Source organism: Artibeus jamaicensis, unplaced genomic scaffold (assembly GCF_021234435.1).
Source record: "Artibeus jamaicensis isolate MK-2021 breed Jamaican fruit bat unplaced genomic scaffold, CSHL_Jam_final contig_585, whole genome shotgun sequence".
Lineage (NCBI taxonomy): Eukaryota > Metazoa > Chordata > Mammalia > Chiroptera > Phyllostomidae > Artibeus > Artibeus jamaicensis.
The window spans coordinates 1852667-1878315 of record NW_026521894.1 but is presented as its reverse complement, the minus strand read 5'-3'; the positions used below and the strand labels follow the sequence as shown (position 1 = coordinate 1878315).

General features: G+C 49.3%; 1 protein-coding gene and 1 long non-coding RNA gene across 6 annotated transcripts in view; one reads left to right on the top strand and one right to left on the bottom strand.

The window, feature by feature from the left end:
• Window positions 1-2882: 2882 nt before the first annotated feature.
• On the bottom strand, window positions 2883-13849 carry LOC119053684 (uncharacterized). 2 transcript variants are annotated; one of them, XR_008392512.1, is made up of 4 exons: window positions 12376-12728; window positions 8320-11197; window positions 6321-6497; window positions 2883-3893 (listed from the first exon to the last, which is right to left on the bottom strand). It is a non-coding gene; the product is annotated as an uncharacterized LOC119053684 (long non-coding RNA). The 2 variants fall into 2 exon arrangements; XR_008392513.1 differs by lacking the exon at window positions 2883-3893 and adding an exon at window positions 13658-13849 and having other exon boundaries at window positions 6008-6497; window positions 12376-13252.
• The window catches only part of ZBTB16 (zinc finger and BTB domain containing 16), a 184805-nt gene continuing 171981 nt past the window's right edge, over window positions 12826-25649 (top strand). The window contains exons 1-2 of one of the 4 annotated variants that reach the window (XM_037151324.2): window positions 12826-12917; window positions 17378-18735. In XM_037151324.2, the coding sequence (XP_037007219.1) occupies window positions 17468-18735 (1268 nt within the window). In that variant the 5' untranslated portion in view covers window positions 12826-12917; window positions 17378-17467. Of the gene's footprint in view, window positions 12918-14026; window positions 14325-14348; window positions 14694-14723; window positions 16507-17377; window positions 18736-25649 lie in introns of those variants that run through there. The other 3 variants (XM_037151322.2, XM_037151323.2, XM_053670390.1) reach the window with 3 other exon arrangements.

Below are 25649 nucleotides of genomic sequence, written 5' to 3'. Positions count from 1 at the left end.
ATGAAACCATCTTTTGAGGAGCATGAGGTCCTATAGACAAACCCAAAATCCTATAATGTAAAAAATGGTAATCTCTCAAGATGGGAAATACAGACTCAAATAAAAATGAGAAAACACGTAAATAATTTTCTTTTTTAAAAAGATTTTATTTACTTATTTTTAGAGCGAGGGAAAGGGAAGGAGAAAGAGAGGGAGAGAAACATCAGTGGTGGTTGCCTCTCAAGCATCCCCCACTGGGGACCCGGCCTGCAACCCAGGCAGGTGCCCTGACTCAGAATCCAAGCTGAGACCCTTCAGCTCCCAGGCTGGCACTCCATCCACTGAGCCACACCAGCCAGGGCCACATAAATAATTTTCATACATGACAAAAATTTCCAATGCCTTGTGTACCTTTTTTCGGACCATAAGATGTGCCTAGGTTTTAGCGGGGGAAAATTGGAAAAAAATTTTTGATGCAAAAAATGTTGTGAAATATTTAATAACATACATACCATAATATTTCACCAGTGTACATGTAAACAGAACTCAACAGCGACATTAACAACCATTATTCCTCCCAAATTTTGGGTGGGAGGGAGTGTGCCTTATAGTCCGAAAATACGGCAATTCTCTCCTATCCTGGGTCTCGTGGGGTTTCAGGTTCAATAAGAAGAACTACTGATGCCCCAGCGCTTCACATTCCTCATCCCAGGCAGCCATCCCAGCTCGTGGAGTAAGCGGCACTATCTCGTCCTACTTCTGCCACAGGCGCAGAAAGGAGGAGTGACTGGGTTAGGGATTCCCAAACAGAGCAAAGGTCCATAGGACTGCCCCGGACACCAGCTTTCCTTAGGCTACTTCCATACCTCTCTGGGCCTACGCCTCTTCATTTGGACGTGGATATAACAGGAACCGTCTTTAAAATGAGTATACAGCAGTCACTACCTATCTTTTAGGGTTGTTGTGAAGCTTGATAAGAAAAAGCATGAAAAATCACTCAGTACATAATGTAGGTGTCATTATTATTTATTACTATAGTTTATCACAGCATATGTGTATATTCTTTCTTCACTAATGCCTCTCCTAAACCAACAAACTTTCTTTCCAGAAATAAAGATCTCAAATCTGAGCTCTTTGAGGAGACCGGGCCAAAATGTCAGCCAGACTTTGGCTTGATTCTCAAGATCATGCAAAGGAGACAGATAGGTTAAGACACAGAAGAGGAAGGAAAACAAATAGATGGGAACTTAGACTGCAAGTGAGTAGCAGGAGAACCAGGAAGAAGGCCAGCCTGGCAGAGACTACTTACTGAAGTTACAAACCAGTTACACATCCCCGACCCTGGCGACTCTGGGAAACCTGAATGCTGAAGGGCGAAGCCTGCAAACAGACTGGGTGGATGGGGAGGTCCCAGGACTTGGAAAGCTGGTTTCATTTCATTACCAACAACACGGACCCGAATTGTCACAGGAAAATATAAACAAGTCAGTTCAAAGGCTGGAGCCATACTTAGCCTGGCTATAAAGTTAGCACTGCCCAGGCTGAGTTCTGAAGGTGACTCCCCCACCCCTTTAGCTCAGAGGGTGTGGGCAAGGAGCCCTGCGAGGCCTGGGCTGGCTCGTTAGGTCTCAGCCCGCAGACAAGCACGGCACTCCTAGATCAGACTGCCCGCCTGGCCACCGTGGTGAACTGCATTCACATTGGCTTTGCTCCAATTCTTGAGCCATCTTGAGCACTGGTGACTTTGGAACTAGACTTTGACGGGTTGCATGGCTTTGACCCAGACAGACAGCAAAGGGCAGAACACACCGCCTGCCCAAAGCTGTGGCAGCACAGCGTCAATCAGGATGCAGAATGGTGCCGACTCGTAAAGGCCTACAGTCCATGACAAGTAGTTCAGGGGTGTGTGTGTGTGTGTGTGTGTGTGTGTGTGTGTGTGCAGGCCATGTGAAAAGCCATTCAAGGTGTTTTATATTGTTTTATGTGTTATATTGTGTCACAGATCAGTGACACAGATCTGTCCTTTAGAAAAATAATTCCAGAGGCCTTTGGAGGAGAGGTTGCCAAGGGGTGACCAGAAGCAAGTGGCAAAGTGAGCCAGGTCCTCTCCTAAATCAATCTGCCCTCTAGTCATTTTGCTGATATCTCTAGACAAAGAAGTATCATATGACACAAGAGAAAATTTGCACAAAGTTCCAGTGAGCAGGACCAGGACTAGGCTAGATGATGACAGCATGGTGCCTGGAGTGCAAAATTTGACAAGGTGCTATTCGTAGAGTCAGGCAAATGCCAAAAGGGTGATGGCTCTTTAACCTTTGCACCCTAGGTGCCTCACCTGCCTCACCTAGTCCTGGCCTGCTAACCTGCCCCCAGCGGGGCAGCCCCAAAGGGAGCCAGCAAGCCTGTGTTCATCTGTGGAATGCAAAGGCGAGAACACTAGCTGTGGGCAGACCTGGGTCTGAGCCCTAACTCTTGATGAGCTTGGGTGCTCTCATCTATAAAACGGTGAAAATGATGTGAGAGTCCTGGGTACAGTGCTGTACAAACTCCAGGCCTTGTCCCTCATCTGGTTCGCCTGGGCCGGCACACCCTCAGACAGCAGGATGTTGTGTTGCTTCAGGGTGTTTCTTTTGGAAGCAATAGCAGTAAAAATAGCTGTTGCGAAATCAGCACACTACCTGGGAGCTGGCGAAAGGACGTACATACTCCTCTCGTTTCCCAGCCTGGTCACTGCTTGGGCCCGAGTCCCTCCTTCTCAAGAACATGCTGTCTGTTTAAACGTCTTCCTGGAGAGAGCGAAAGAGAGAAAAAGAAAAAAGAAAAGGCAGCACTTTTCTTGTTTTGTTCTTTCATTCTCTGAACAAATATTTATTAAGAGCCTACCATATGCAAGCGTTGTCCTTCCTGGGGCTTTGGATACAGGGGAAAGAAAGAGCCCTCTGCCCTCACGAAGCTTACATTAACTCCGAGGGAGCTCTAGGGAGGCTCCAGGGAGGAAGCCGTGAAATAAACAAATAGTTACTTAAACAAAGGAAACAATTTCCCCCCAAAGGGTCTGAGGGGGCAGGAGGCAACTCTCTATAAGCAGTTGCAGGATTTCTCTAGGGAAATGCCCCTTGAGTTAAGATCTTCATATGAAAGCAAGTGCCTTGTGTGATGGAAGGAGAGATGGTGGGGAGGGTGGTATCAAATGCAAAGGCCCTGAGGTGAGAATTAGTAAAGTTTAGTTATGTTAATATGCTTTGAGTCAGGTGTACAATGTTTGGACATGATTTCTGAGCAAGAGAGGAACAAATGTGTTTCTAGACCTGATTCAAAGTAGCATATCTATATCTGTATCTGTATCTAATTCTCCATTCCCCTGTCTGTACTGAGGGTACCTTATTTGGGTCACAGCTGAACATTCCCCTAACTACAGTTGCCATGCCCCATCCCCCACTCCTTCCTCTATGACCTGGCCATGGCTTCATCACTATTTCATTTCCTTTCTAGAACCACAGTGAGCCATCACCAACAGAGGCACCTCACCATTTCCTGCCCAACCTGGAGCCTGCATCACTCCCCTCCTCCATCTTCCCTGCTCCTGGGTAGAGGTGGGAGGTTCCCCAGCACTTGGGTTCCCTCATGACAGAAATCAAAGCTATAGTAAAGAGAGACCACTTACTTGAAACACACCCACATCGCACCCGCTCTCAACCCGAGGGTGCTAACACCGAATTTCACCCGATTTTGGTGTATCCGACAGAGTTCACAGAGCATTGTACAAGTTCATAAGCTACACTGGGTTTGGCCATAAATTTGGTCCAGCATTTTCACGTTTCCCACAAAGTACCCGAGACCCCAAGGAGGCAAAGCAACTTGCTCAAGGCCAGACAGCACATTGGAGACAGGACTCAGGACTCTTCTCCAAGAACCTGGAAAACATTTTAAAATGGTCAGAAACTTTCCCACATAGTGCTTCCGTTTATTCAGAGAAGAACACAGGAGCGCAGAGATTAAGTGACTTGCCCAGGGTCACTCAGGAAGTTTCGGCAGAGCCGGCTTTGAATCCACACCTTCTGACTAAAAATCTAGTGCCTTTATAATTTCACCAGGAGGCCAATAGGTAAACAGAGGATTAATAGGTTAACATCCCAGAACATTCCACAGAGATGTTGGGGGAGAAAAAAATTACCGTCTTCCATGATTACTCCCCCCCCCCCCTCGTAACTGAAGATATTCAATAGGCAGTAAACTCAATAGAAGGAGAATTCTCTTCCTGGGAAGATAGGATATTAGTCAAATATCTGTACAGTTTACTTTATTCTGGTGCTTTCCCTTGGAAGATAATACCTTGCAAATGATGGGAGCTCCCCGGGGGGGCGGGGCTTTCATAAACCCGGTCCTGCAGCAGCCTCTGCAGGTTTATCATGCTTCCTACTTTCTGCCAAATTTCTTCTCCTGGTAATATTTTTGGCATTTTAATTTTAGACATGGGTGAAGGAGTGGGAGAAGACTTTTTTTGAACTGAAATCATCTAATATATATGTCACTAGAATCATATGTGATCTTGGCTTATTTGCTTCTTTCACACAGGGTACTAGAGGCAGCTTTAAAAAGCAAAGATGGGGAGGTACGGACGTCCTCTCCAAGCAAATGGCCACCTTCCTCATCGGGAATTGCCTGCTGCTCCTGTAAACATGGGGTGCAGGTAGAGGGCTACCCGGGAAAGAGAATCTCATAGATTTACATTTATATCCCGACTTCGTCCCTTAGGAACGGCGGCACCGTGGCCAAGTTTCTTAACTTCTCTGTGATTACAGAGACCTTGGGTGTCCTCATTATATAGGTGAGGAAGTCAAGGCTTACGTTAAGAAATGTGCCAAATTTTACATTGCTGTTAAGTGACAGATTTGGATTTGAGACCCACATTAGTCTGATTCCAAGGGCTTAACACTTTCTAACAGCCCTGCAGCCCTCTGTGGCTCTGGGTTCCCCTGTACCATTATGCTAAATATACGTGGTCCAGGCAAATTAACTCGGAGGTGGCCACTGTCCCTGAAAGCTTCTGCTGGATAATTAGGGTCTGGCTAATAAATATATTGAAAGTAGTAAAAATTGTGGCTGGCAAATGATTTCTGAGTACCGATGTACCCAGCTTCTTACAACTTTCACAGCTTTCCTATAACTCTCCTTCGTATCTCCAGCCAAATGGAGCAGAGGACAGCCAACATTCCACCATTCCCCCAGCACAGGGGGTCACTCACCACAGGCTGGTGGGCTTGAGCCTCTCTGCAAGGCCAAAGTGAACATCTATGTGTAACCTGGATAAGGGTGGGTGGTAGGACGTCCACAGTCCATGCCTGCCTTATTCCAGGCTTTTTCATAGACCCTTGGTCTTGAAAGCATAACCCAAAAGGTTAATAATAATCACAACCAGCAGCCCGTCATTGCCTCCCTGTCTGGCTGAGAGGTTTACAACTTAAAGTCATGGCAGAGGAAGAAATTGACTCAATCACTCAGAGTAATGGCACATGGAGAGCCAGTTGGGCATGACTGCTATTTAACACAAGGAAACCAGGCTGCTGTGCTTAACGTACGTCCACACTAATGAACACGTCACGCTACGAGGTGAAAATTACCGCCAGTCCCGCACTCCCTGCCTCGCTCTGCGTTTGCCCATTGGCCTCATCCTGCCCCAGTGAAGGGAACAAGAGGAGGACAATAAGGCCACAAACAGATGCTCACAGCTACAGTTACGTCAATAATCACAGGTCATCTTACGCCCTTTTAAAAAGATTTCAAAGTTATCACAAGACCTTATGCCCAATATTCATAAGGTATTTTGTAGGAGGAGAGTGGAGAGAAAGAAAGATTACATGACATCATTGTAAGGAATAGTTAACACTTTCAGATCTTTTATTGTGGGCCGAGCATCCTTGTGCATCTTTCTAGAAGGTCTAGTGAGGTGAGGACCATTGTTGCCCCTAGAACACAGATGAAGACATCGCAGCTCAGGGAATTCAAATAACTGACCCAGGACGTAAAAGGTGGTGCTGTTTGAACACAGACCCTTGCGAGTAAACCAGAGTCCTCACTCTCAGCCTTTGTGCTACATTGGCTATTCAGGCACAAAGAAGAAGGGGAGAATAAGAAAATCATTGACTCGACAGTGTTCTCAACAGTTCTAATTTTATTCCCTCAGGTCTTAGAGACAGGTCCACGTGATGATGCTTTCCTACCTCCTTTCCCAGCGCAAACAAGAACTCAACACCCACCATGTGCCAACTCCAGCAGACACAGGAGTAAGTCCCACAGTCACCCTTCCCCCCACAGACCTCATAGTCTAGTGGAAAAGGCACCTGGGGAAAAGAGGTTCACAGAAACTGTCCAGAGATGCCCCAGTTTTCCCCCGGCCATGTCCACACAGGATGCTTCTTTCTCCAGCTGGACCTGCCCTGTGTATCACCAAGAGGACTTGAAGGAAGCCCTTTGTCCTAGACCAGAATCCCAGCTCAGACACTGTGGTTCTGCTGCTTCTGTCAAATGGAACGGACAATGTGTATTAATAATTACGGTAATGCTAACTTCTATAATAAACAAACCCCCAAATATATAATAGCTAAAGGCTAGGGTAGCCAGATTTCTTTAAATGCCAATTTAAATTTTAATTTCAGATAGTATTTTTTTTAGTATGACTTCTCTTTGTAATATTTGGGACATACTTATACTAAAAAAAGTATTCTTTGCTTATCTGAAATTCAAATTTAACTGGATGTCCTGCGTTTTACTTGGCAACTCTATGGCAAATCAAAGGTTTATTCCTTGTTTATATAAAGTCTACGATGAGTGTTCTTAGGAGGCAGGCAGGCAGGTAGGTCCCCTCCAAGTTGTGATTCAGGGATCTGGGCTTTTTCCATCTTGGCTCTACCATCTTGTTCACTTGGTTTCCAAGGTAACTAGCTTATATGCTCGTGGGGTTTAGTCACAGAAGGAAAAGGTCTTGCAGGATTCCACACAGGGGCTTTGGGGGGCCAGTCCTGGGAGTGGCATTAGGGACTTCTGCTCGTGATCCATGCATTGGCCGGACTCAGTCCCACGGCCTGTACCTATCGGCAAGGTGAACTGAAAACTGTCATCCCCTGTGCGCTCAAGAAGGCGTCTGCAGAACGCCTAGCCAACCTCTGCCACGCCTGGCAACAGCAGAGCTGATCCCTCAGTACAGGTGCCTCACGCACATCTCCCAGGCCGGTGCTGGGGTTAGTCAGCAGTGGGTGGGGACCCACTGGTGTCTTAGCAGGAGAGTGGATGCTCTCTTCTCAGCCCCGGCCGGGGTCGCTAATAGCTAGTTGGGGTTGGGAGTAGGAGGCTATTATGGGAATAATGAGCAGTGAGCTCCAAGTCAGTTCATTTTAATTCAATGAAATTTAGTAAATATTTATTAATGTTCCTAGAAAATTGAGAAAAGCTTGGTTTTAGGCCCCTGAAGGAGAGAGAAATGGAAACAGAAGCCTAGTTATAACCTCAAGTAGCCATATACAATTAAATTCAATAGGTGTCCCCAACCCTTATTTATATCTTATTGATTTTCCAAGGATCAGTGACAAACCCATCAGTACCCCCAAAATTCTGCTCTAAATGTTGGGATACAGAGTGGTACCTCCTCTCCAGAGTTTCTGAAACACTGGGTGTATATGTTCGTTTGTTTACTCATTCATTCATGTAGGCATTCATTCGATTAGTTCACTCACTAGTATTTGAGAAGCAGAGGTAGATTCTATTCTGAGGGTTGGGGATGGGAATACTATATTCAAAACGATTGAGACATTGTCTCCCAGACACCCGCAGTGGAGCGGGGGTCAGAATGCACAAGACACAGTCAGATACAAGACAGACGGTGGTAAACGCTGTAACAGATATTCAAACGTGATAAAGGACCTCTGGAGGAGGGAGGTATTAATCCTGACTGGAGGGTGGGGTGAAGATTGCCTCAAAGATCCAGCAATGACTTCCTAAAGAGACAGTGAACTTGCCCTGACTGGGAAGGCACAAGCCTGGCTCGGAGCCCACGGCGGCCTTCACCCCGACTGGTACCCACTCTGCCCGCACAGGATGGAGGCAGTGAGTTCACCTCCGGGGTTCGCGCCCAGGCAGTGTTTTACTTTATCTTGGAAAATCATTCAGATTTTGAATTCCACTTCGCCATTTCTTTTGCTGTAATAATTTTAATATAACTGGCTTAAATTACCCATCACTGAGTAAAATCCGTTGTTCATCTTGTGTACCCTTTCTATTTGAAAGTAACTTCTCCAGAAATACAGCTTCCGAGAGTATACAATTGGAAGTTCAGTTTTCACTTACCTCATCTTTTTTTCCTTGTCAGGATAAATGGAATATTCTGCTTTAAAGACTCGGAGACTGATCATAAGCTCTGTGAACAGAGAGCACAGGAGCCACGGATGAGTCCTGTGTGGGACGAACACAGTAGTCTTCATATACTTCTCTCACATCAGGGGAGAAATACAGAGAATAGTGCAACTTAGACGCGAGTTGTATTTCTGGACCACGGTGCTTCTGGTGGCACTTCTACTGAGTGTGACTCCAGTTGCAAAACAGCTGCTGGGACTGACATCCATAGGGACTGAAATCTGTAACTTGAAACACCTCAGGAGTTAAATAGCCAGAGGAAATGTTACATTCTTCCCTCTTCCCGGTTTCTCCTGAAACTCCGCAGTGTCAGAAAAGCCCGGGTTTCTGGTCAGGACTTGGAGGTTAGTTTTCAGCACAGTGCCTGGGGGGTTCAGCTGTGGGACTCTGGGAGTCACGCTGCTTCAATTCAGGCACACTGTATGGACACTGCATCTCTCCACAGCTACAGAATTGTAGTTTTGAAATTGAGGCTGACTTACTCAGAACAAAGCAGATTTCCAGAATCACCAAGAACTACTCAGTGTTAGCCGGGGGCTGGTATGTTTGTGCGTATGTGTATCCAAAGGGAGATCATGGCTTTCTCTTACGTGCAGATGCCCTTTCAAAGACAGCATTAAGAAATTATGCCCAACAGCTGACAGCAGTGGTCGCTGTGCCTCACCCCAAAGCTTTGTTGAAAACTGTGTAGAGCCTGGCGCACAGCTGTGCTTCTTCCATAATAACCTGAGCCCCACTGCCTGTCATTAGGGGCCTCTCTTATTAAGCATCTCTGTTTTAAATGGCTGCCATCATCTGGTCCCAGTATACATTAAATCCCATTATAATTATAAACACTCTTTCCCATAACATCCGTTGCAGATTTCATCCACACTGCCTACCCCTTCAGGGCATCTTTGCATTAATAACAACTCAGATTTGCTATTTGAGTTGACAACATTAGGTCCCAACACCATTTGCAATATGCTGGGGAGAAAGAGTAGGAAAAGCTTTCTGTTCCTCAATCACAAGGATCTTGGGGTCACAGCAACTCAAGGCCTCAAGGGCTAAAAGAAATAACCCTCTCTGTCTCCCTTTGAAACGTCATTCTCTGCCCTGAAGAGGAACAGCACTAACCAGGACTGGGGGGGGGGGGTGAGGAGTGGGAGAAGATGGAAATTACTAATCAAAGAGATAATCTTCTTTTTTGGTTTTCTGGGCTTTGACTAACCAGAATCCACCCACACAACACTTGATTGTCTCCCCACTCTGTTTTCTGGAGGGGGCATCTAAGGAAGTGACATGAAAGAATTAAACATTAAAAAAAAAAGACAAAACAGAAAACTATTAACATACAGGGTGGGGCAAAAGTAGGTTTACAGTTGTGAGTATGTGAAACAGTTTATTCTTTTTTAAAGATTTTATTTATTTATTTTTAGAGAGAGGGAAAGGGAGAAAGAAAGAGAGAGAAACATCAGTGTGGGGTTGCCTCTTGCACACCCCCAACTGGAGACTCAGTCTGCAACTCAGGCATGTACCCTGACTAGGAATTGAACCGGTGACCTTTTGGTTCACAGACCGTCACTCAGTCCACTGAGCCATACCAGCCAGGGCTATTCTTGTATTATTTATTAATTATTGTATTATTTTCCATATGAACAAATGTAAACCTACCTGCCCCACCCTGTACGCACTGAGGGAAAATTTGACTCTGCTTATTTTTTTTTAAGTCCTCACGTTAACCTCACCCGAGGATATTTTTTAAATTAATTTTAGAGAAAGATTGAAGGGGGATAGAGAGGAGAAGAAGAAGAAGAAGAAGAAGAAGAAGAAGAAGAGAGAGAGAGAAACACTGATGGGTTGACCAGGGATCAAACCCTCAACCAAGGTATGTGCCCTGACTGAAGACTGAACCCATAACCTTTTGCTATACAAGATGATGCTCAGCCAAGTGAGCCCCCTGGCCAGGGTGACTTAGCTTAATTTTTGACATCACGGGAATCTAGCTGATACATATTTACAATGATGACCCTGAAGCATTGTAAGATCCTTTGCCGTAAGAAAAGGACACAACAGGTCTGCCGTGTTTTCCCCCAAGGGTCCCCAGAGAGGCGAGGGTCTGAGAGTGCAGGTGACAGCCTGGTGCGTCTTCCAGCGGCTCCTTGGGGTTCTCGGCATTGTGGGGACTGCTTGTTTCCATTCAGGGGATTTACCGCCTGCCTCTTTCTCTGAAAATGCGTCATTCCCCACTCATCACAAGGTTTGGGGGGAGATGCAAAGTAGCTTCTTCTCCTCAAAGGTAGGAGCCCTTGATTTATTTATCATGATAGGAAAGTTTACCTTTAAAATTTAAAACTATTTTCTAAATGAGAAGTTGGAATAAAATAAATTGCAACATTCCATTAACACTCAATCAGAATACTTAAAACACCGCTGCTACAACCTTCCTCCTGGGCATCTGTTAAGTTCAAGTTTTATTGTAATTCAAAATACACTCCTCAACTTCTGCCCGCGATTTTGAGGAAGGAGAAAAAGTGCAGAGATCCTTGGGGCGTGGATCTAAATCCGTTTACCGGGCAGCCTGATTCAGTGAACTGTGTGGTCCTGGGTTTGGCCGGCTGCTGCAGAGGACTTGGCCCCACTGGAGTATGAGGGAGGAGAAATGAAAAGTCCTTGTTTCCCTTTCTATCCTGCTAGAGGCTGTAGAATCTGAGGTTTAAGATCATCAGGAGCTTTGCAGTCAGAATCCTCTGATTTTAAGTCTCAGCTCTGATGTTTCATAGTTCTATTGTCTTGAGTAACACACTTTACCACTCTGAGCCTGTTTTCTCATCTGCAGAAATGGGGGAAATAATAGCACTTGCATTAATAGGGTTGTTATAAGGATGAAATAAAACAACATAGGAAACATGTTACGATTCAGAGTCCGTGCTCAGAATGAGTTATTATTCCCACCGTCTCCTTCCAGTAAGCTCTCTTAGACCTGATACACCCTCCTCTTCCACAGACTGAGCTCTGACTAGCTGCTACCAGTGGGAGGTATATGAATAAGAGAGGAGGTGAAGGAATAGGATGATTTAGCAATGGAATTCCATCCAAAGGTCAACCCATCTATTCCCCTGTCTCCAACATGACCTCTCCCCAGAGTAAGGGCTCTTCTATTTTTAGGACCTGTCAAGAACTGATGTCCCAGCTTTCCTTATCATAACCTTCAAGGAAAAAAAAAGGAAAAAGAAATCACTACAAATATATGAACATTAAAGCGGGGCAGGGAGAGAGTGTTTTCTCGTGTAATTTTCCATTCTGCTTGTTTTTAGGTGGTGCCATATGAAATCTCTGAACTGGGGGGTTCTCATCAGACTTTCAGGGCCCCAAGGACATAGTTCTGGCTATACACGGTGCCAGTTTGGGTGGTAGAGCTGCTGCCGCTTTATCTGGGCCCAATAAACCTTATCAAACTGCTGTGCAGCCAGCCTTTAGAGCTAAGTGGCAATGCTGGGAGCCCAGGGCTGGCACTCGGCCCACAGCCTCGCCTGCCTTCCTCCTTTTTGTTACCTTCTCCACCTCTTAAATTCAGACATTAATCTCTCTTTAACACTTACTAACAAGGCTGGACTTTTTAATGGGCAGAGTTTATGAAGCACGGGAGATTTTCACATAGAGTGAATATGGTATGGAGGTGCGGGGAGTCCAGTACTGTGGGAGAATTGTTCTTTCTCTCCCACTGCCTCCAGAGATTCTCTCTTTCTCTGATTTGAGGATTAATAGGAGATTAGGACCAAGGGCTAACTGTGTGCTTCTCCTGCTACTGCACTTGGGAGGGGCTGGTAGTGGATCTGGACAGTGAGGCAGCAACCTCCAGCAGGCACCATCTAGGCTGAAACGCAGTCATTTTAATGATTTTCTATTTCCCTGGTGAAACATTAGGAAGGTCTTTTCTCCTCTCCTTGCAGACCAGTTTTCTTAACTTTCTTTAAATCCCCTTGTTCTTATAGACTACATACACCTTACCTAGAAAATCGTTGTTATTGTTGATCAAAAGGAATACCCACGGCCTGGGCTTTTCTGTGCATCAGGTAGTTGTTGCAGTTCCATGTGCGCTTCTCTGCCCTCTGCCCTCCTCTCCTTTTCCTGGACTCCCGAAAGTCCCACACTTTCCCTGGGAGCAGGAGACAGGAGCCATGCTTGCTGGGACGGAGTTGCTTGTCCCTGGGACTACCTGATTAGCAGCTCTTGGGAGTCCAGATCAGCTCTGATTTGTAAACTTTGCCCTCCGGTTTTTCGCAGCTGGAAGTGGATTTCTTTCCCCCTTTAGTTGGCTTCTGCCACCTTCCATGACCCTACAGTTTCTGGGGCATGACTCTCCGTCTGGGACGGTGCCAGAGGCACACATCCTGATGTGATTATATGTGAGTCTCGAGGAAAACCTTTGACCCACCCGCGTGTCAGGGACAGAATGTGAAGACTCAGGACTCCGCGTTTGAATCCTGGTGTTCCTAAGACTGTGTGACCTCAGGGGCCTGTGTAGATACCCCACCACTACGCTTTTGAAGGTTAGTTGGCCACCACGGCCTGCACCCAGAAGGGCGCTTCCCACCTCCTGACCCCTACTGTCGCCAAGTTCCAGAGAAAAGGGAGCAAGAGGACTCTCCAAGGGAGGTACCCCACCGCGGAGAAAGGGCAGATTTCTTCTGGTGCTCTACTCCGATGTTAGTGATCTCCACTCTGAAGTGGAGCAGCCAGCGGAGACGGGGAGACACTTTGGAGGGGTCTGGGGTTTCTGCAAGTTTTCACCGCCCCCTGTAGACTGCGCTGAACAGGGCAGAGTTCTCGGGAAACTGCTTCCAGCCAGGTTCCATTGGGGTTAAAAACGAGGACGCGTGTAAGACTGAGAGAGAGAAAAGTTTTCCTTAGGCTTCGACCTCAGCCCCCAGGGATAGAGACAGCTAAAATCGGGCGTCCATGCCAGTGATAGATCCCCGTGGACCCTCTCTACTTGGTTTACCAGGGCCCGTGAATCTTGCGCCTGGGGACTCTTCGCAATTCGTTTACTCACTGCCCAGGGGCACATCGCACCCGGGAGGCACGGAAGGCCTGAGCTAGGGCTGGAAAAGTGACTATCTAAAACCGACCTTTGAGGCACAGAGGATGCAGCCCTGAGCCCAGAGCAAAAATGAAAGGCGAGATGACACGCACTGAATTGGAGCGGTGTTTTGTCTCTGGAGCCGGAGACAAAACACCGCTCCCGGAGAAGCTAAGGGCAACAAATCTCCGTCCAGTGTAAATTAAAAACCTGGGAGCTGAAGGTGGGGGCTGCTCCCAACTCCACTGCCGCCACTAAGGATTCCGAGTCCCTGGAACTCTTCTCCATGAGCTCCTTCTTTCCTCCCCGCTTAGCCAGTCAGCGGCTGCCTGCCGCAGGCGCCCCGGCAGCAGCTAGATGTCAGGCGAAGCCTGGAGCGCTGCGCACCGGGAAGGGAGGGGATGGGAGGGAAGGGGAGGGAAGGGAAGGGGTGGGGCGGGGAGCTCGCCTCGGCTTGGTCAGTGCCCCCTGCGGGGGGAGTAGGGGGAGCGGTGAGGGGGGTGGGGGGGGTTGTGGGCGGGCTGAGCCCGAGGACAGGGTGGGAGGGGGGAGGGAAGGGGGGGTAGGTGTGGGCAGGGAGCCCGGCTCAGCCGCCAGCACTAAAGATGGAGAGGCGCCGGGGCCTCGCAGGGGAGGGGGCTCGGTGTTGACGTGGGACGCGGTGGAGGAGCCGAAGCTGGTGGTGATTTGCTAACCTCGCAGCAGAGAGGAGTTGAGGGCAATGAGAGCGGGTACTGCGAACTGCCGGGCGATGCCGCCGCTGCAGCCGTGATACCGAGAGCAACAGTTCTCCAGCAACACCCCTCCCCGACACTGGCACACCCCCTCTCCCCCCAGAGGCACGCACACCCACCCCACAGCGCCTGGCTAGGCAGCGGTGAGTGGGGGGCCGGGGAGGTGCGCACCGCCCAACCAAAGCCGCGCGCCGAGGCGCCCCTGGGTGGGAGAGGTCTGGGGGGCGCGTTCTCTTCGGCCACTCGGCCGCTGGGCTTGTGCCTTATTTTATTCGGCTTGTTCCCTTTCTGCTGCTGCAGCCGTTGCCACTATCGGTGGTTGGTGTTCGGCTAGAACGAGAAGCCCCGGCTGTCAGCTTGGGCTCAGCTGCCACTCCAACCCTTTCAGTCCAGGGCACTGGTCGGGGTGAGAGTTGGGGGCAACGTAGTCTGCAGGGACTGAAGGCTGGAGCGGCAGGTTGGGGACCCGGAGGCTTTGTACCACTGGCGGTCTGCCGAGGAGCTGGGAGCCGGTGGGTGCTCATATGTATGCGGACCGGTGCACGGGCACGAGATAGGGTGGTGGTTTGTGTGTTTATTCGCTGGCGGGCTGGGAAGCTAGAATCAGATCAGAAGAGTGGATCTGGGGACCAAGGGGAGCAAGACTGGGACTTGCTTGGGTTTGTTTTTCTTTGAAAAACGCTGTGAGGCCCCCCCCCTTTTTCCTTCTTGATTGGACTTGACCCCTTCTTTTTAAAAGAGAGGGGAGGCTGTGGCGGAGCTCCGGAGGGTCTTCAGGGTTCCGGGCCCTCTTCGGCTCTCGGCGGGACTGGCCGTGAAGCCGGAGCTCGCTGTGCGCTACCGGTCGCACTCGGTGGGTGCCCGGCTCTGCACCTGATGCGTTCGGGATGCCTCTCCCACCCGGGTGCGCCGAGAACTCTTTCGCACAGCCCCTGGAACATTCCCGTGGGCGCTGGAAAGGCGCACGGTCTCGTTGGCCCGCAGACCCGCCGGAACGCACAGACGCGCTCTGTACCGACTCACTGGCGGGTTCCCCGGAACTTGCGCCCTGTGCCTAGGCCAGGCACTCGGGCTGCTTGGCGGCACCGGCACCGGAGTGAGGCCGGAGATCCTGCCAGTCGGCCGGGGATCACAGCGCTGGGTCAGAGAGGGAGGGCCGGCAGATTTCTTCTAGCCTTTTCTCCCACAACTCTCGATGGGGCTTTTGTGCTTCCCTTTCGCGGCGGGGCGGGTCTACCTCCTCGCCGCTCTCGCCTAGGCGCCCAGACTGCTGCGACTCAAGCTTTTTGCCTGGGTCTCTTTCTCTTTTCCTCTTCCCCGAGTCCGGCTCCCTTTCCCTCTAGGGTCTGGCTCCCCAGAGAAGTTGCCTCTCTAAGTTTGCCGAAGTCACATTCAAGTCTCCATGGGGGTGGCTGACAAGTGGGGGTATGTGAGTGCGGGATCGATCCTCGGAGCTGGAGCGAGTTATCGCGGCTTTCTTCGGCGCCGCAGGGCTGGGCGCAGCGCTGTCCGGATCGCCAGCGCTGAGCTGCGTCGGTCGGGGTGATGGCTGACCGAGGGCATCCTGATTTCCCTTAGGACCCAAGGAATTTGCTTTTGGGAAGGAATCCAGGTAGCCCAGCTTCCGTTCTTTCCATTGCTCTCTCCTAGTTCTCCGAAACCCAGAAGTCTGTGGCAAAGCATATAGTGGCAAGCCGGGGAAGAATGGTCGTCCCACTGGTTGGTGCCCTCAGTCCTCATACCAGGGTGGGCAGCAAAAGTGTCTTGGTTAGCCATCCTCTTACCCTTTTCTGTAAGAGATTTTGGCTCTGAAATCCATGCGACTTCTTCTGAGGGCAGAAGCAGGGAGCATTGGGAGAGTGAGGAAGAACTCTTGCTCAGCTTTGCTCCTACTTCATTTCACTGCGATATTGACCACAGCAAGACAGAGGCTGGTTGGGAACTGGGCCTGTGAGGTCTAACACTCTTCAGAGGGTTCAGGAGTCCCAGCACCTTGTTATTGATCCTGAACTGCGCTCTGGGAGAGGCCTTTGTCTCCCAGCCCCATCTTTCCTTCATACTGGTTATAACTCTCTCCATAGACGGTGGTGCCAATATGACTTCCAGCACCGGGGAGCAACATCCAGCCATCAGTTGCTGCTCCTGGTCACAGGACGTGACCACTCCTGGGAGCCTGTGGGGCACACTTGGAGGTCATATTCTTAGCATGTGCACTCCTGGCTGCAGGGATGCCTAGTTCTTATGATTTCTCTTCTTAGGCCCTCCGTGACCTGTCCTTTTACATTTTATAGATCCCTCTGTCCACTGGGCACTGGTGGGCAGGAGGTAAGTGCAGCGTGTTATGTAAGTGTGCGCCCATATGTTAACTGTGTTTCTCCCTCTCTGGCTGGTGTGTAAGCACATGAAGGCACACTCACAGTTCAGACTTTGCATCACATATACACTAATTTTGAGGCACCTGTGGATGGAAGTGACCCAAGCTAATGTGTGGGTGATGCGTATGTGTTCCTGTTAGTGTCTAAAAGGGGGGTCAGTGTCTGTCAGCCCTTTGCAGTGCTGAGAAGAGTGGGGAGACAGGGGCCGGGATGACACTGGCTGGTGGTGAGAGGCTGGGCCTGGAGGAGGAGGGCCCTTGCCCATAGATCTCTGTGGGCTGGAGAGCAGGCTGCTAGCCGAGCTAGGCTTGATCGTACTTCTGGGGCTACCCCAGTGAAGTAGGGTTTAGACAACTTTGTTTTGAAGATGAAGGTGGCTGCACAAGGGGCTGTGAGGGAAATTGAGTGCTTAAATTGACTAAAGGCAGGGGTTCAATTTTTACTAATTCTCAGTCAGTGCTGGGTACTTCCTCATAACATGTCCTTCTACAGGATTCCTTCCCCCCCCCCCCCCTTTTAGACTTACAGAAAGGCCAGGACTCAGAAGACTCCCAGCTAATTCTCATTTTACTTCACCTAGCAGTAGATTAGGAATAGGTAGTGGCAGAAAATTCTCTTTGCTCTCATTTGTGCATGTGTAAAGGCAGACTCCCAGACTTCTAGGGAGCCCCCTTCCCTCCATTAAAATCTCCAGGATCCCCTTGCTGGCCGACTGAGGGCAGGGTGCTGTCTTACATTGCTTCAATTCTTGCTTTTAGGGACACTGAATAATCTACCTTTCGTTCTGTCATCTTTTTCTCTTTCCCCTTTCTCCTCTCTAGTCTTCTCCGTTGGCCCGGGAAACCCAGCCTGCCCCACCACGCAGAGCCCGGAAGGAAAGAGAGCCTCATGCCGAAGCTGCAGGGAGCACCATGGATCTGACGAACATGGGCATGATCCAGCTGCAGAACCCCAGCCACCCCACGGGGCTCCTGTGCAAGGCCAACCAGATGCGGCTGGCCGGGACGCTGTGCGATGTGGTCATCATGGTGGACAGCCAGGAGTTCCATGCCCACCGGACTGTGCTGGCCTGCACCAGCAAGATGTTTGAGATCCTCTTCCACCGCAACAGCCAGCACTATACTCTGGACTTCCTCTCCCCAAAGACTTTCCAGCAGATTCTGGAGTACGCATACACGGCCACACTGCAGGCCAAGGCGGAGGACCTGGATGACCTGCTGTATGCAGCCGAGATCTTGGAGATCGAGTACCTGGAGGAGCAGTGCCTGAAGATCCTGGAGACTATCCAGGCCACAGATGACAATGATACAGAGGCCACCATGGCGGAGGGTGGGGCAGAGGAAGAAGAGGACCGCAAACCTCGGTACCTGAAGAACATCTTCATCTCGAAGCATTCCAGTGAGGAGAGTGGCTATGCCAGCGTGGCTGCACACAGCCTCCCTGGGCCCATGGCGGACCAGAGCCCGTCAGTCTCCACCTCATTTGGTCTTTCAGCCATGAGTCCCACCAAGGCTGCAGTGGACAGTTTGATGACCATAGGACAGTCTCTCCTGCAGGGAACTCTTCAGCCACCTGCAGGGCCCGAGGAGCCAACTCTGACTGGGGGTGGGCGGCACCCTGGGGTGGCTGAGGTGAAGACAGAGATGATGCAGGTGGATGAGGTGCCCAGCCAGGATAGCCCTGGGACAGCTGAGTCTAGCATCTCAGGTGGGATGGGGGACAAGGTAGAGGAACGGGGCAAAGAGGGGCCCGGAACCCCAACTCGGAGCAGCGTCATCACTAGTGCTAGGGAGCTGCACTATGGGCGTGAGGAGAGTGCTGAGCAGCTGCCGCCCCCAGCCGAGGCTGGCCAGGGTCCCCCCGGCCGACTGGAACACCCGGCGCCTACAGCTGAGAAACATCTGGGCATCTACTCGGTGCTGCCCAACCATAAGGCTGACTCTGTGTTGAACATGCCATCTTCAGTGTCCTCTGGCCTCCACGTGCAGCCCACCCTGGCTGTCTCCATGGACTTCAGCACCTATGGGGGTCTGCTGCCACAGGGCTTCATCCAGAGGGAGCTGTTCAACAAGTTGGGTGAGCTGGCTGTGGGCATGAAGTCGGAGAGCCGGACCATCGGGGAGCAGTGCAGTGTGTGTGGGGTGGAGCTTCCTGACAACGAGGCTGTGGAGCAACACAGGTAGGTCCCTCGCCGGTCTCACCTGACATCCAGGCCCAACTGCTGGCCCTGGTACCCTGCCTTTGTACCAGGCTTCTCCCGAGGCTTGGGGCCTGGCTTCCCTGTCTTCCTTGCTATTTGTAAAATACCACTCCTAATTTGTAAAATACCACTTCTAAAATACCACCTAGAGGTCCTGGAGTTGGGGGTATGGTTTTTAAGTGTGGTAAGGGTGCTGGGATCTTTCCTAAGCATCGGGGAACCCATGGGCCCAGCTTCTTACTAGGCTCTTTCCTCTTTCTGCTTTTGGGCTCCCATTTGCTTGTTGTGCTGTTGGGTTTGTTCTCCTTTGTCTGAAGTGACTAATAAAGTGGATGGAGGGAGGGGAGAAAGTGGGAATGAGGACGAAGGTCTCCCACAGCCTAGATTTGGCCATGTTGCCAGGTTTCAGGTACCCAGGTTCCCATCAGTGGGGTCCTGCCAAGGCAGGCCTGCTGCACCTTAGGCTGGTGGGAGGGGCTGGTGCTGCTTGGGCCGCAAGAGCAGCTGCAGGTTCTGAACAAACATCACTCCTGGTGAACATTCATCACCAGGAACGTGGCTTCCCCTGTCCCTTTTTACTCTTTTCCTGCAAACACATTCAGAAGGAGTTGATTTAAATTCAGGGGGAAGGATGGGCCTGAGAGTCGGTTTTGCAGCCTGCAGAGCCATATTCTTCTCCCACCTCTGCTCACATTGAATTAATGCCACTTTAGGCCAGCATTGGCTTCCCTCTGGCCTCTGTCTCCTTCTGTGTGAAATAACCATCCACTGAGCTCTTATGGCACAGGTAGCAAACACAAGTCCCGTGGGCTGAATCAGCCCCTCCACCTTGTTTTATCCAGCCCAGCACCTTGTATCTACCCGTGGCAGTGGTGAGCTCCTTGCCCCTAGTTAAAGAGTAGTTACATTTATACAGTCCTAAAATTACATTTGGCCCTTTGAAGGCAACCTTAAGGCTGATGTGGCCCCCGGTGAAAATGAGTTTGACACGCTGTCTTTTGGCATGTCTAGTTCAATACTTGCTTTACATGGAGTCACATTTTTGTTACAACAACCCCCTGAGATAGGCAATGTCCTTTTTTTTTTTTTTTTTTTTTTAAATGTGGGAGATACTCAGACCATTGCCAGGATCCCAGAGAAAGTAGGAGTCAGAGCTGGATTCAAAGTCAGGCTGTAACCCCTTGTACTTTGCTGAAGAGGATCACGCCTGTACAACAGAGGGCTTTAGAAATTGCTCGTTAGAGTGGAGTAAATATGAAGGGAATCAGTAGTGGGTTTGGTGTTCACCTGCATCCGTCATAACAACATGCCCATCATTTTACCCTCCAGTCCTTAGGTCTGATGAATAGTGTTGAGAAATCCAGTTTCTGTTATCATCGTGATGACATTTCCTGGTATGTCATCTTGGCTGATCTTGGGGGATTCTCCACTTTTGCACCTGTCTCTGTCTACCCCTTTCCTCCATTTCTCATTCGTATAGGAGGGGACGTACCTGAGGGTGTGGGGCAGAGGTGAGGCATCTGGAGATTTGTCTGATTACTCCAAGCTGAGCCGGAACCTGCTCCGACAGTGCTTGCTTAATCGGTGGCTCTGAGAATTACTTACCTTGTGGAAAGTGCTGCTGAGCTAAATGTAGCCGATTTTTTTCTGGTGGGTGCGAAAAACAACCACCACTAAGGTGTGTCTTGATGCTTGTACAGCTCAGAAATAGAATGAGGTTGTGTTTGTTTTTGCTCAGACTTTCCTAAAGAGGAAAAACCCCCTCCCCAAAGTCGGGCAGGTAGGTTTATCATCTCCTCCGGATGTGAATTATTACAGTTATGAACGATGGGAAATGGGCTGTAGTGGAGAGTACATTTTTTCTGGCTCTCCTCAGGTTCTGATTGCTTCTCTTTACCTGAAAGGGTTGCAAAAGCGATCACCCTCCTGTCCTCTGGGGAGAGGTGGAGGGAGGCCTGGCCGTGTGGTGCTCCACAGAGCAGGGTGGTGAAACTGGAGCTCGAGGTAGTTATGTAACCTTTCTGGGCCTTGTTTTACACTTTTTAAAACGGAGGTCGTCAGCATGGTGGCGTGTCGAAGTAATGAAATAATACCTATTGATAGAAGTCCCTGGAACTGTGACTGGCACAGAGCGAAGAACTAACCCTTCTGTCCCTTATCTTGTTTGGGTTTCATCTCAGCAGAACTCCCGTTGGCTCTGAGTCTTAGTGTGTAGTGGCCATAGAGCTGCCTTTCACCGCAGTTGCGTTGGCCATTGGGCTTTGCAGAGAATGTTTCTGTCTTTGTGGTCCTGGAATCCTTGGTATCATGCTGTGGGCTGCTGATTTGGAGAATGTGCTTTGGACTGAGGGTGGAAAGTAAGCTGCCGCGGCCCAAGAAACTAGAGCCTGGGGCAGTGCCTTGGGTGGAGAGTTCTGAGGGTCTACAGACAAAATCATCAGAGTTGGAGGTTTCTTTTTTTTAGAGATTAACTTTTTTTTAAAAATTTTATTTATCTGTAGAGGGGAAGGGAAGGAGAGAGGGAGAGAAATATCAGTGTACGGTTGCCTCTTGTGTGTCCTCTGCTAGGAACTGGCTGACAACCCAGGCATGTGCCCTGACTGGGAATCCAACCGCAACTCTCTGGCTCGCAGGCCCACGCTCAATCCACTGAGCTACACCAGCCAGGGCTAGAGTTGGAGGTTTTGATGTCAGGAGACTATGGAATTGGTTATACTATAACAGTGGTGAACATGGTGAAATAACAGGCTATAGGGTTCATTTCTAAGCCCGTAGGCTGGAGCGTTGGTAAAGGCTAAGTGCCTTGCAGTACTGCTGCTCTCTTGGGGAGCAGAAGGGCACGGAGAGGAAGGAAGGGGAGAGCACTGGGAAGCAATGCAGGAAGGAGGGTTAGTTACGGAATCCCATCAAAGGTTTCTCGTGACTCGTTTCCGAGCTGGCGAGAGAGAGAATCCTGTAGGGATGACAGGTAGTTGGGATGAAACTTAGTCAAACCATGGTCCCTACAGTGCATGTTGAGATGTGAAAGCAATGTCAGAGGTGTTATGGATTGATGGAAAAACCAGTCAAAGACACTATTTGAGTAAATCAAATGGGAATTACTTACTTAAAGGATCCAGAAGAAATCATAACAGTCAGAATACCTGATCAGGTAGGTGGAGGAGCAAGCTCTGGACCCCAGTACCTACCTGCGTAGGCCCACATTATAGAAGATGACTGAGGGAGGGAGGGTGATGTTGGGATAGTCATGTTAAGTTTCTAGAAGACTGGACTCTTCAGGCTCAGTCTCTCTTCTTTCCCTTTCTCTCTCTGAAAGGCTGGAGCAGTTCTCCACAAAAGCCTGTCTGGATCTACTGCTCTAGGGACCTGCTCAAGTGGGCCAGGTGCACCTTCTCGTTCTCAGTTACATACACATGTGACAAGATTACAGAGAGCCAACCCTGTGGTCGACTTCGGTGTGAACACAGTCCTCAGTTATAGCCCTCTGTCTCCCTGGGCTCATACAGCCTGGTCATAATATGTTCTGAATTGAGTGCTGCAGGGTCAGAGTGGGGTCTGGTTTCCCAGGAGCTTTGGGTCTTCTACAGGCAGACCCTTAGAACAGCTGCAGTGTGTGTCCTGCACACACAGAGTAGGACCTGTGGTTCTTGCCTGGACGCTCAGGAACCACAAGGAATGGTCCTGGCCAGCTCCCTGGACCCAGTCTGAGCCATGTAGTTGAGATGTCTGAGTTCTGCCTGGCCCTTTGCCTTTATCTCTCTCAGGTGGCCAGCAGTCCCGTTTTCAGTGGTTGACCATGTAGAAGGCCAGTAGCCACTGACCTTGATTTTTGGACATTTTTGAGAGTTTAGAAGTTGCCCTGAACTCTTGGTCCCTGCCAGCATTAGGCATCTCTGAGGTCAAACCAAGTGCTGTCAGGAAATGAGTATGCTGTGGAACCATGTTAGCAACGACAATAATATTACTTATGCCTTTTATCAGTTGAAGCACTTTCTCCTTTGCAGAGCATCTGTAATGACTTTATCTTTCTTAATCTCACATCCTCCCCAAAAGGGATACAGATTTGTCATTCCGTGTTTGTGATTCTGAAGTCTGAAAAGCTCTGAAAGCTGATAGGTTCTGTGTAAGTTTGCAACAAGCTCATTTAGTGACAAAACCTGATCTGAACTGATGGGAGGCTATATTTATCCTGTGTATGTTGAATATTCATATGTTTTGCTGCAAAAAATATTAATGTGTTTGATTACAGAGCACTTCCTTAGACTCCTGTGGAACTGGGCAAACACTATCAGCCCCATAATTCCTATCTAAAACATGAACAATTTGGATTTCTGAAGCACCCCAGGGTTTTAGATAAGAGATTGTGGGTCATTATCAGCCCCAATTTACAGATGAGGGAAATGAGCTTTGAAGCCATTAAGTGATGTTGTGCAAGGTCACGTAGTTATAAATGGATAGGGCCAGGGACTCACTCGCCTTCTAGTTCACAGCTCCGGGTGCTCTACGCCAGGCCATATAAGAACATGTGCATTGCCATTCTGGGTTGGGTCCATCTGACCTAGTGTCTGGTTGCCAGCCCTGTCCCTGAGATGCCACCATAGGAGGCTACAGCTATCTTCTTTGACGTCAATTGTAAAGGTCAGGTGGCGCCCAGCTTCTCTGAGTAGCTATTTGTGGCTGCTCTGTCATTCACAGATTTGCCCAAATCCTTTCTGAATCCATTTCTATTTCTAGGAAGTATCGTTTTGGGGGTGATGAATGACTTAGGTCTATAACCTCTTGGGCTCCCAGAGACCTAGTCTTTTGGAGAGGACGCTGGCTGCAGAGATGAGAAGATGGCTGAAGGCTTTGTGGTGTCATGCCAGCTGTGGTGAAGGGCAGGCCTCGAGACCCAGCTCTTATTTTTGTTCTTTCTTTCTTTCTTTTTTTTTTTTTTTAAGCTCTGGTCAGTACTGTTGCTCTCTTTCACCCTGAGCTTTAATTTCTTCATTTGTAAACTTAGGGACTTGGACAAACTCTTCCTGGATTTTTGAGCTCTTCAGAAAGTTCTTCATTTCCTGCTTGTGCAGGCACCTCCATCTTCATGAAGTCCTTTCGGTTCATTGGATTTTACTCTGTTTTGGAATCTGGACTCCAGCTAAAATAGGGGTCCGTTAGACTTGAGTCTGCCTATGTCCTGCGTAGGGTTACTGAGTCATCTGGGATCTAGGCTGAACTCTTGGAAATTTTGAAGATGATTGATTTTATTTCTGGTGAAGGAAAGTTGCGAGCTCTTTCATCTCAGTGAGAAGCTCCAGCGCGACCTGCTGTCACTGCTGGGCAGCGTGGTTGCTGGTGAGAGGGCCTGGGAAGCAAGCTCTCGTTCAGCAATGTTTCGACCTCCTGCTCGTTCTAGGAACACTGTGAATCTTTAAGACAGTGATTATCCTCAGCTGTTAAAATCAAATTCCATTCACAGCTCTTGATTTGTTGCTAATTCAGAAGAAAAACATTTCCAGTCACTTTCATTTTTTAAATTAATGACTTCAAACCAAGTCCAGCGGAAAGCCCAAGTGGGAAGAGCCTTGTGCATGAATACAGGCATGGCTTCGTTTGTTTAGCAGGGGATTCCTGGGTTTTCCAGGATAACTAAAGGTTTTCTTAGTCAAGTTCATTGTTGGTGGTGTTAGGTGAGAGCTGACTCAATGGTAGTAATTCTAGTGGAAAGAAAAAATGACCACGGCATCCCCACTGCCCCACCTCCGACCCTGTGTTTTACACATAATGAATGTATATCTTGAACACGTGAGACTGTTTGGTTTGTATTCCCAGTGTCATCACTTGCAGCTGTGTGACCGTGGTTACGTTACTTGACCTCTCTGTGCCTCTTGCTTGTTTGTAAAATGGAAATAATAACTGTTTACTCACTCTGTGTGTTACAAGGATCACTTAAATAAATATTTGTCAAGTGCAAGGAATGGTGGCATAAGGTAGGTGCTCCATACGTGTTTGCTCTTGCATTTTTATTGCCATTGTTGTTGTGAAGTGTGGTGCACTGTGTTTGTGCTGGTCCAGGTCCTGCTTTTCCCCAGAGGCACTGGTTCATATAGCACCGTGACAACTGCTGCCTTGGACGCTGTGTGTCTGGGGCTGATACACAGTGAGCCACCAGCATTTGCCTGGAGAAGCTGATCCCTTGCAACTTGGTGGCCAGGGTACTCTATGTGCTATTGACCTGAGGCCTGATGAGTCATTCCAGTTCTCATTTAAATTTAGCTGGGCTGCTTTCCACCACGACCAGTTGCAAATGCCCAGGCGGCTTACTGATGCAGTGTCCTGTTGCGAGCCAGGCTGGCGGGTCCCTGTGGTTGAGGCAGAGATGAGGAGCACCGACACTTCCTACTGAGGGAAGTCTGGACTTGTGGATGCTGGGCTTTCCAGGGCTCTTTTCCTTTCCCGGCCCCAGTGCAGTAGGCCTCTAAGGGTGGCTTCAGCAAACTTTCTTTTGAGTGCTTGACACATAACAGGTCCTGGGCTCAGTGTACCTGTAGTCAGAATCTTTCCAGACCCTCTAGCTACTCCGTCAGGTGGTTATTAATTTTACATTCCCAGATGGGCAAAGGGAAGCACGAGAAATTAACCAACTTCTCCGTGGTAAGAGATTAAAGGGTGGCTCCAGGGTTTGTGCTGAGATCGCTTGGTTTGCTGTTCACTCTTCTTTCCATAATGCCCCGCTTGGACTTTCAGCCCCTGGTGGAATCAGAAGGGAAGAGGGGGATGCAGGAAGGACCAGGTTGTGTTGCCTGCACCCAGTGACCAGGAGGGTCATTGCTTGGCCTGCTCTGGCCCAGTTTCCTCTGGTGGCTGCAAAGGAGGAAAGTGGGGAGAGGCTGCTTACTGTGAAGGTTGGGCGG